Source organism: Chelon labrosus (genome assembly GCF_963514085.1).
Source record: "Chelon labrosus genome assembly, chromosome: 6".
Taxonomy (NCBI): domain Eukaryota; kingdom Metazoa; phylum Chordata; class Actinopteri; order Mugiliformes; family Mugilidae; genus Chelon; species Chelon labrosus.
Window position 1 is genome coordinate 9924174 of NC_140342.1, and position 10834 is coordinate 9935007.

General features: G+C 45.0%; 1 protein-coding gene across 2 annotated transcripts; it reads left to right on the forward strand.

Moving 5' to 3' along the window:
- The first annotated feature begins 2016 nt into the window (after window positions 1-2016).
- nr2f6a (nuclear receptor subfamily 2, group F, member 6a) lies at window positions 2017-10811 on the forward strand. 2 transcript variants are annotated; one of them, XM_084547410.1, is made up of 6 exons: window positions 2017-2740; window positions 3082-3861; window positions 5157-5251; window positions 6690-7021; window positions 7163-7409; window positions 8051-10811. In XM_084547410.1, exons 2-6 carry the CDS (start codon window positions 3593-3595, stop codon window positions 8323-8325), a joined length of 1218 nt encoding a protein of 405 aa, XP_084403536.1. In that variant the 5' UTR covers window positions 2017-2740; window positions 3082-3592; the 3' UTR covers window positions 8326-10811. The 2 variants fall into 2 exon arrangements, with proteins under 2 accessions (XP_084403536.1, XP_084403537.1); XM_084547411.1 differs by having other exon boundaries at window positions 6693-7021.
- Window positions 10812-10834: the final 23 nt, after the last annotated feature.

Below are 10834 nucleotides of genomic sequence, written 5' to 3' on the forward strand. Positions count from 1 at the left end.
GTTCCAGTTTCATAAATTCACCAAAAACGGAGAGGAAGAGGCGGAACATGCGCACAAATCTTGAGCGCTGTTTACAAATCGCCTTTTTTGCTCAGCGTGGTGGCACAGGAGCATGATATTTTGCCCTAGTAACCCTAATAGGCTCAATATCTTCTCCAGCAGGAAAACTAGCATGTAGTCCGCCATTGTTGTTGATGTTGTTATGAGACGTCTTGCGGGATGTGGAGAGGCTGCTCGGGAGTGTGGCGATGACGTCATCGTTTTCTCCGTTTGTGTCCGTCCACAAAGAAATGCAAGAGTTGCGTTTGCGAATTTCTCCACCCTGGGACCCGTTTTCAGAAAAGTGCGTTTTAGGGCAATGTGTTTACAGGATACGTGTGGACGATCGGCCAAAACGATGCAAAATTTCTGCGTTTTTGCGTTTCCGTGTGGACGGCCCCTTAGTTTTACTGGGATCAATTTGCAGTTTTTAAAAGACGACTGCTTCCAACACTGTTTCCAGACATTACTGACTGCAACCAACAATGTGATAAACTACAAGTCTTAAGACTTAAACATTTAAATTGATAAAATCCAGCTTTAAGTTGATCTCATAAACAACAATTAGTTGAAACAATGTACTCAGATTTACTGTTTTTCAGATACAAACGTATTGATTAACAGCTCTGTTGGATATCTCATCTACTTACACACACAGTCCTTTTCAAGCGGCCTTTATTAGACAAGCCTAATCTTTCCCAACACAAGAAGTGACAATAAGCAGGCACAGAGGCCTAATTAAAGGGACTTTCATTCAAATTAACACACACAACCCTCTGATGACCTATTAGCTGCACAATGGTTGGGACAATGCTTCTCTGTCACACACACACGCATTGTTTTCTCCGGGGGGTAAAGCCAGGTTTGGATTTGTTGTAAAAGTGGGGGGAAAAAATGCCTTTAGATAAGACAACAAGTTGCAAAGGGTGAATCCCCCAGGACACTTTCATCTGTCCATATCTGTAGCTGCAACCCCCCCCCCTGAATCTGCTTGTAAATGTGCAGCTCTTTAGGGGGGCTAAAGAGCTGCACATTTACAAGCAGATTCATCACTTATCTCTTAAAGCTCTTATCCAGGGTTGTTGTGCGCCCTCGCCTCCCCTTTATCTGCATTTGACCCTGGGCTTTTAGCGTCACAGGGTGTGTGAAAGTCAGTTTGACCTCTCGGGCTAACCTCTAACACAAATCACCATGTGCTCCACAAAGTGCTGAGACAGAGGGTCTTTGAGGAATGAGCAATGACCACAAAATGGTAACCCTTATTTCCCAGCACAATAAGCTGTTCTCAGGCGGGCTGCTCGCAGGATCAAAGTGTGCCATTCAAGAGGGAGAAGATATATCTTTAAGGTGGGAAATGAAGTTCACCTTTTCACCACTTTGCTTGGCTTCTTTAATAGTTTGTTGCAGTGTAAAATAACGTTAACATCTGATGCTCTCTAAGAGACAAAGGGCAGGCAGGAGATGGGCTTGCATGCATTCGTTGCAGGGCTTCAGGGTAATCTGGTATTGTCGGGCTGGTTTTTGAGGCCTTGGGGTCATGCTCTCTGCATCTCTGAGGAGACACATCCTCCACATTCTTCCTGTGCATGTGTGTGTTTGTGTGTGCGTTTGCACGCTGCCCCACACAAGCCCACTCTCTTTGCTCTTTGACTCCGATGGCCATATAAGGCAGCCAGCACCATGGTAACCACGGGGCTTGAATAGCAGTGTCAAATCCCTGGGAGCGCACACACACACACACACACACACACACACACACACACAGGCTGCCCCCTCCCCCTCTGCATACACTCCTGCTACCCTCCCTCCCTCCCTCCCTCTCTTTGCTTGATCTCTCTCTCTCTCTCTCAAACACACACAAATAGGTTGGAAGAAAACAGACAGACGAGAGGAAAGAGGGGCAAGCAGAAAAAAAAAAGCGGACGCTGAAGAATCCAGGCTGCCATTTCCTTGAACCATAATCTGATTTGTGGACTCTGAAACCAGAGAGAGAGAGACAAACAGAGGGGGAAGAAGAGGAGGACCCATCTCTTTCACCCCCTCCGCCTGTTTGCCCGAGCCACAGGGAAAGGCTTCACACACACACACAGGCAGCACACAGGGCTAGGCCGCAAGTCATTAGTTCTTGGTGGGCAAGCACTGACAAAAGGTTGGAGGGAGAAGCCCGCATGAGTGCCTGGAAAGCAACCACAGGAACTACAGAGACCTGAGTGGGACCGACACTCCTGCATTCTTAATTTTTTTTTTTGTGTGTGTGTGTGTGTGTGTGTGTGTGTGTGTGAGGAAGGAAGCAGCACAGAGGACACTGTCACAACCGAGCACTCGAGCCACAGCAAGCAGGGAAGAGAGGGCACTTCCTTGTGTTGAGGATCCGCTGCTCGTGTTGTGTGCTCTCTGTAGGGGGAGGCAGGCAGTCCACGTCGCCTCGTCATCCGCTGCTGCTGCAGCCGCAGCTGGCGTCGCCTCAAACGAGCCCACGGCCACATGAAAGCGATGTTGTTGTTGTTGTGTGGACATCAGCTTGATCTGGAATATCTCCACGACGGGTCACAATGCTGCTGCTGCTGCCGCTGAGAGGATTACGGCAGAATAGGAGAGCTGTGTCAGCCTCGCTGCATGGAAGGAGGAACTAGAGCAGAGAAAGGGATTTCTTTTCCAGCGAGGGAAGCCATGCACACAACACATCACCGCTTGCTCTGAGGTAAGCTTGACAATATTTCTAGAGGAACTAAAGGGGGAATATTTAGCCACACAGACTCCTTATATGAGGAATAACCGCTATGAGCAGAGAGCGAGATTCAGCGTGAGGGGTACTTTAAGAGGGGTGGTCAAATCCTCTCCAGGCATGTGCTAAGGCGAGCTACACCGAGGTCCTTTTTCAGCCATTACTGTTGCTACAGAAACAGGGCTGTACGTGTGAGGGTGAACTACAGTATGTGGAGCGTAAAAAAGATTATCACCTCGTGTCATTTACCGGCAAACATTTCTGTCTCTGCTCTCTTTTTGTGAACGGTGTGTTTGACTCATTGTTTCCCCTGAAAGGTGCTCTGGCCGAAGAGAGCAGCCGTTCGACCGGGCGGCGTTGGAGCAGGCTAGACTGTGACCATCTCAGGAACTGGCCTAAAGAAGAGGACGAGGGAGCACACTGGGGGCTGCCAGACAGACAGGAGAACAAGAAAAAGGAGGAATTGAAATCCACAGGCATGCAAAACTAAAAGTTGCCACACTGAGACTATTTCCAGGTCATAGTGGAGTGGGAGGAGACTGAACTGCTCTTGTTTTTTTTTTCTCTTCTGCTAAACACCCTCTTCTTCAAAGCTTTTTTTTCTCTCATTGACATCTGCTTATTTAGCCGGAGGACTTTTTTTCCCCCCTCAAATAATCTAGAGGCTTAATTAACAAATGAGAGCAACCAGAAAATACTGATTGTCTCCAGGTGAGGAGGAGGGGGGAAAGCACAGGACTTTTTTTTATATTTATGTTACCTTGACAGCAACCAGGTCTCTTGGCTGCCTGTCCCCATTTTCTTCTGCGGTGGTTCGGTAACCAAGCGATGGCCATGGTGAGTGGGGGCTGGGGAGATCCCAATGGGGGCACCAACGGGTTGGGGGACAAGGGATACCTGAGGGGGGAGGAGGAGGACGGCTCTCCCCAGGCGGGAGGCAGCGACATGGAAGCCGGGGACGACGACAAGGCGTGCGTGGTGGACTGCGTGGTGTGCGGGGACAAGTCCAGCGGGAAGCACTACGGCGTGTTCACCTGCGAGGGCTGCAAGAGCTTCTTCAAGAGGAGCGTCAGGCGCAACCTCAGCTACACTTGCAGGTGAGCGAAGCATCATGGGTAATTTTGTGTTTCGCCAATTCATATGCGGATAATTGAAAAATATAAAATAATAATAAACGTACATGTAATGTTGTTACGCACGATACTGAGCTCATGCTTGTGTGCTGAGAGATGATAGTAGACAGAGGACGCTCATAGAGGATATGAGTCATAAAATGAATCGCGGCGTTTGCATTGCACATATGGCTGCTGTCTTTTCTACGCAAACAAGCCTCGTGTTGCACTCAGCTTTTTTATTTACATAAAAAAGCTCCGTTTTTGTTTGTCTTACAAATGTAGAAATGAGCTATAGGCCTACGTTAAAATAATGAATAAATAATATTAAGTCTCTAAAAAATTTCTACTTCTCAAATTCTCTGCTGTTAGGATGAGGAACTCCACATCAGTGCTTTTTTACATTTTGGAGTCAAATCAAGCAAACTGTTCAGCTCTGGGCCATTGTTATGGTTATTTTTCAATTTACATTTTCCCATTTTAGTAACTGTAGTATAAATCTGTCAACTGAGTAAAGAAACCAATCATAAAAACAGCTGTACTTTGTGATGTGCCATAAATGACTCACCGTCTCCATGGTTACAGTCTTCAATTTAAGGTGATTATTTTCACCACCTATAATATGTCTTTGAAACAACCTGAAGACATCTTCTCGATAACTAAAATGATAAATTCTCATGCCAACAGACCAACTCAAAGACCTTCATGTTGATGAAGCTGTAGCCACTTGATTGCTAGGTGTTTATGCTTGAAAACCGATTATATATATATATATGTTTTGTGTGTGTTGATGGACTAGAAGATGAATGATTTCTACATGAGTTAAACTAGAATGGAAAAGTTTATTTGGAAGAGTACAATTAAGAGCAGCCGAGATGCGTGATTGAAATAAGACTGAATGCCATCTGCTTTCTAATATTCCAAGCAAGCCTTATGGAAAAACTAGATGCGTTATGAATTATTAATGTTCAGAAGCTCAGTAAAAAGGAAGTGTGGGCATCAGGCTGTAGACACTAACATAATCTGTGATCAGCTTTGTGTGTGTTCAAATGGAAGATAAAGACTTTACAAGATTGAGCTGCTTTCCTTTTCACATTTTTATTTGCTGTAAGTAAAGTAGGAAGACTGAGTATGTGTTCGGATAGAGTTGACAGTCTGAGTGAAATGAGATTAAAGCCTGGAAACCACTTGTAAATCTGCTGTTATTACATGAGTGCAAATGTATTACTTTCGTTGTTTTGATAACACATATTGTCATATTTATTTGTTCGTGTCCTCAGGTCAAACAGAGAGTGTCAGATTGACCAGCACCACAGGAACCAATGCCAGTACTGTCGCCTGAAGAAGTGTTTCCGAGTTGGCATGCGGAAAGAAGGTAACTATCCTGCTCCATGAATCCTCTCTCATCCACTCTGATCCTCTGCGCAGGATGAGAGATGTTGCTGAACATGTTGTGAGTGTACACACAGGAAATACCGCAATTAAATACATATGAAAAAGGGAAATGGGTGATATTTACTGAAGCGAGAGGCCTCTTAGAGTCTGCTTAGTAAAACCATCAGCTGCTTTTAGAGAAGAATCAATCGCGCTATAGTGGTAATTTGCCTTTGTTGTTATCTTGCCTCCTCTCCTCTGTAGTGCAGCGAAAATGCTACACGTGGCGGCCTAGGCCCTATCATGGCTAAGCTAGCCATGCGTGTCAGCTCAATGCCATGCACTAAGTGGCTTAATCTAGTGCCTACGTAAGAGTGACTGAGACGGATACAGCGCTAAGACACCTGCGTCCCAGAGCCATAAGCCTCTGGTTGAAGCTACAGTAACCCTCTGACTTGTTGGCTCGATCACGGAGAATCCAATACAGGGATTCCACCTTAAGTGGTGGAGCTCAAGTGAGTCATCAGTAAAAATCCCTCTGACAGATACGGTGAAACAAAAGACAAATAGATGCGTGCATACAGACGCTTCTAAAAGCCTTTCAACATTGAAACAATAAAAGCATGCTTAGCTTTGTTTTTTGTTGGTAGCTTGGAGGTTTGTGATCGTAAACACAGGCTCTCCGAGTTGTTTCTCTCCTCATAATCACAGATCATAAAGCATGCTAGCGAGACACATTATGGCTCCCTTTGCTCCACTGCCTCCAGCAGGAGGTCAGAGGTCAGAGTCAGTCACTACATTCCTGTGTCTGGTATGGATTCTCACTCAAGGACACTTAATCAGGACAGATACTACACAGATTCCCTAAATGAATGAGTCTCCATTCAATAATCTGCCCCTTTGCCTCAGATTTGGTTCTAATGCTGTCTGTCACAGTTATGGATTGTTCTCCAAGTGATGATTGGTGTCTCACAGGATGCTTTTGAATGTTCTTTGTGTATGAAGATACAAATACACTAAGGCTACAGCAGTGCAATGTTGTAATTTCCCTCTAGAATTAATATTTTAAAGGTTTAAGTTTAATGGAAAGCAAATGCTTCTCTCAAAGCCTCTGTTTATATAGATAACCTTCATTTGTCCCAACAAGCATGAAAATGAATATTTCACTACAGTTTCATGGGTTTGATTTGTGTCTCCTCTTCATCTTGGAGAAGAACTTCCTAATTGGGTCAAGCTTGTCAGCTTATAATCAGACATATACTACCAGCTGAACTCAGTTTTAACTTTTCTTTCCCTTGGTTTTTTTCTCCAAACCCCCTCCTTCACCTCTGTTTGTCCTTCACAATTTTCTCTTCTCCCTTCATCTCATCTAAATCTCGCCCCTCTTCTCTCCTCTCCTCCTCTCCTCCCCTCCCCTTTGTCCCCCAACCAAAATACAGCAGTTCAACGCGGTCGCATCCCACCACAGCCGAGCCTCAGCCCCTCTATCACTCCCATAGGCGGCGCCAGCGGCCTCGGAGGTGGCGAGTTTTATAACAACAACAACGGGGGAAGCGGTGGAGGTCAGCCAGTGTCAGAGCTCATTTCCCAACTGCTGCGAGCCGAGCCGTACCCCAGCAGTCGGTATGGACACCAGTACAACCAACAGGCCGGTCCTGATAACGCTATGGGAATCGATAACATCTGTGAACTGGCTGCCCGGTTGCTCTTCAGCACAGTGGAGTGGGCCAGGAACATCCCTTACTTCCCTGAGCTGCCTGTCTCAGACCAGGTTAGTAGATTGCATTTAACATTTAAACTACAGTTTGACTTACCTTACATCAGGCATGCATACAGAATGAGTACAGTTAACATTAAACGTACATGATAAGAGTGTAAGAATATCTGATTTAATGCACCAACAAATGCACAGGTGGCCCTGCTGAGGCTGAGCTGGAGCGAGCTGTTCATCCTCAACGCGGCCCAGTCGGCCCTGCCGCTCCACATGGCGCCGCTGTTGGCCGCGGCCGGCTTCCACTCCTCGCCCATGTCGGCGGAGCGCGTGGTGTCCTTCATGGACCAGGTGAGGGTGTTCCAGGACCAGGTGGACAAGCTGACCAGGCTGCAGGTGGACTCTGCTGAGTACAGCTGTCTCAAGGCCATCGCTCTGTTCTCGCCAGGTGATTGTTCTTATTCATCTGTGTTACTGCGATAACCTCCTGCCAGAAGCAGCCTCTTTAGATGTAGTTGTTGGAAAACTTTAAATGCCGTTAGATATGCTGCCTTTTCAATGGATCCTAGATTTCTTGACAGTGCCTGATAAACATCCATATTATACGCCACCGCTTGACAAAGGCCCATCAGACCTACAGACGGCACTTTGTAGCTTTTTTCACTGGCTGAAGCGTTTCAGATCTCAACCAGCCTACAAGAAAGTTGACCTACTATGGCACCACCTCCTGGCTTATTAATGACAATGCATGGGTCATCTTGTATGTGTTGTGTAATTAGTGGCGCCACTGATCAATATCACTCAGCATTTGATGGCTTATGTCATGCATAAGTGACTACCTTACTGTGAGTGTAATGTCTGATAGCACAGATTTTTGTTAAACAATACTTTCAGTCAGGTTTAGAACAAGCACAGTGTGCGTTCATCCTATGATATGATGAGGCGCTATATTTGCCTATGTTCCCCTCAGAAGCATTTTAAATTAAATTACTTGCAGGGATATCAACCTTCTCCTCGGCTCATCACGACTCTTTATGTAACCTGCCCACACTATTAAATAACTGCCTCCTCCTCCTCCCTCCCTCTCAGACGCCTGTGGTCTAACAGACCCAGTCCACGTGGAGTCTCTGCAGGAGAAGGCTCAGGTGGCTCTGACAGAGTACGAGAGGATGCAGTACCCGAGTCAGCCTCAGCGCTTCGGTCGCCTGCTCCTGCGCCTGCCCGCCCTGCGTGCCGTTCCTGCCAGCCTCATCTCCCAGCTCTTTTTCATGCGCCTGGTAGGAAAGACCCCCATCGAGACGCTGATCCGTGACATGCAGCTCTCCGGAAGCTCAATCAGCTGGCCGTATGTCCCTGGACAGTAGCTCCCTGACGGGCGAGGTCTCCGTCTGGGACTAGTGACGACAAACACCCACGGGAAACCTCCTGACTCATCACTATCCATCTGTGTGGTTATCAAACTGAAGTGCCAGCTGGCCGTCATATGTACTGTACTGTAACCGCTCAATTCCCCCTTATGAAACGAGCCCTCGGTCTCCACATGGGCCTCCAGAGAAGAGAGCAGCTTGTGCCAGGCTGGAGCTGTCTCGCTGCCAGCCCAGCCGTTCTGGTGCCAGGTCTCGGCCCAGAAAGCAGCTCGTCATGCTGGGCTCCGATATGGCCTCCACGGCCAGTCATGCCACCACCCACATGTCACAGTGACTAAAGACAACGCAGTTTCATGTAGAGGGCAGCAGCACCCTGCTACAAAAACATCTAGAGGACAAAACTGTCCCGCCACTGAAAGTCAGCGGAACCATTTTTCCCACACTGGGCTCATTTTCCATGGCTCACCATTTGTGATACCTTTTCAACCGCATAACTGACGATACAGACTCGTGACTATAACGGATCTGAGTGAAAAGAGCGAAGCATTAGAAAGCGGCGGGCCTCGTTGTTGAGGGGAAACTTCTGAACAACATTGAGGAAGGAGTCAAAGAACTGCTCAGAAAGGAACAGAAATGAAATTAAACCAAGGGAAAATCACCAAAGTCTATCATTTCATCCTCAGAGATGGTTTCTCAATAGAATAATCAGTACACAAAGCAGAGAAAAAGAGACTCTTGTGACTGCTCGACCATCAGAACAGTGCATTCATCCATAGGGCTCACTGTTGCTGTAGATGAAGATTTAAAAAAAAAAAAAAACAGTTACCGAGAACGGACTAATACCTCACTAGACATCAGAATGCTTTAGTCTGATATTTCCTAAACACAAACCTCTGTAAATTTTTTTCACCAGAAACCGCCTTCTTTTTGACAACTGCCTTGTTATTCAGTACAAATTTGGGACAAGAGCATCACAAGCATTTGTCTTGTATCTTTTTTGAAGAAAAGAAAAAAAAGATCCCCAAAGTGATTTTCAGTTGTCTTTTGAATATGCTTTGATTGGTCAGATATCGTGCATTGTTTCAATTTTTGTTTTTATTGTTTATTGAGAAACGGCAGGCTGATACCGAAATTTGGGTTCAACTATGAGAAACCGTTTAATATAATAAGGATTGGCGAACGCAGCTGGTGATCAGACAGTTTATGAACCAACACTACCAGTTTAAACACCAGTTTACATTAGTTAAGACTGTTTCCGGGGGTTTCTGGATCTCTTGAAAATGTAATGAAATGTGTGTATATATATTATTGAGGCCAACTTTTGTCTTTTTGCATGTTCAGATGTTGTTTTGGATCTCTACGTTGAGACTGTTTCCTTCTTTAACATTATGTAATTCAAGGTTCATTTAAACATTAAAATATTGTTTTCACTGGTAGCTCCTAAATGTTTTTTTCCCCCCTACTTGTATTTTACATGAAAATACCTCTGTCATCTGCTCAGATGTCAAAAAAAGAAGCTCATCTTAATCCCATTTATTTTTATTTTTATTCAACTAATATGACACAGAGCTTTTTCGTGCTCGCATCTGTAAGCGTCTCGAGTGAGCATCTGCTGTCGTGTATGATGTGAGACGATGTGTCAGTGGATGAGATTCTGGTGGAAAGACTGCACTTGGAGGATATTCAATGCCAAAACGTAACGCTGTCTGTCTGTGACGGGTTGAAAGGAGACGGGCCCTGATTTGCTGGTCCGCCAGGATTTACCTCATGCACGTATTTCGAGAAGCGAGTTTACAACATCCCAAGTATTTTAAAGGAAACAATAAAACATAACCCAAATACAACATACTTTGTAAATCGAAAGATGTAACTCTGCTTCTTGATCTACCCGCGGGCCTTTCTGAAGTTATTTGGATCTTCTTCTTTTCATCATCTTTTCGCACCACCATGTTGTAGAGAATTAAAAAAAAAAAAAGATGAATATACTATTAATGCTTTCTTATCTTTGTGTTACTGAGTTTTTCAATTTCATGTGTATGGCGACGTTATTAAAAGAATCCAACTATGACGATGTGTCCTTTTACGTTTGTTTTTCCCTTCTACTTGAAATCGTGTTGTAATTTCATCTGTATGAAGAATGCCAAATAAACACTGCAACGTGGACCACGAATGTTAAAGCGTTTCAATGGAAACAGATCTGTACACCAAAAGCTAACGTGTTTATTTACATACATTTTGCTTGTCTTCCAGTGTATACATTCACATGGAGCCCAGGGAAGGGACACAGAGAGGAGGAAAAACAGAAAAAAAATAAATCTTGTGAGATCTTGTAAATCATCGTAAAAAAAATTGTCAATTTTCTTCCTGGTCAATTTTTAAGAATCTGAATTCAGAAAGTCAGCTGTGGATATTTATATGGCAGATGTCCTGATCCATTGCTTTTTATTCTGTGGGCACATAAATATACGGCTGTGCAGCACTTACTGTAATGTTACTTCACATGGTG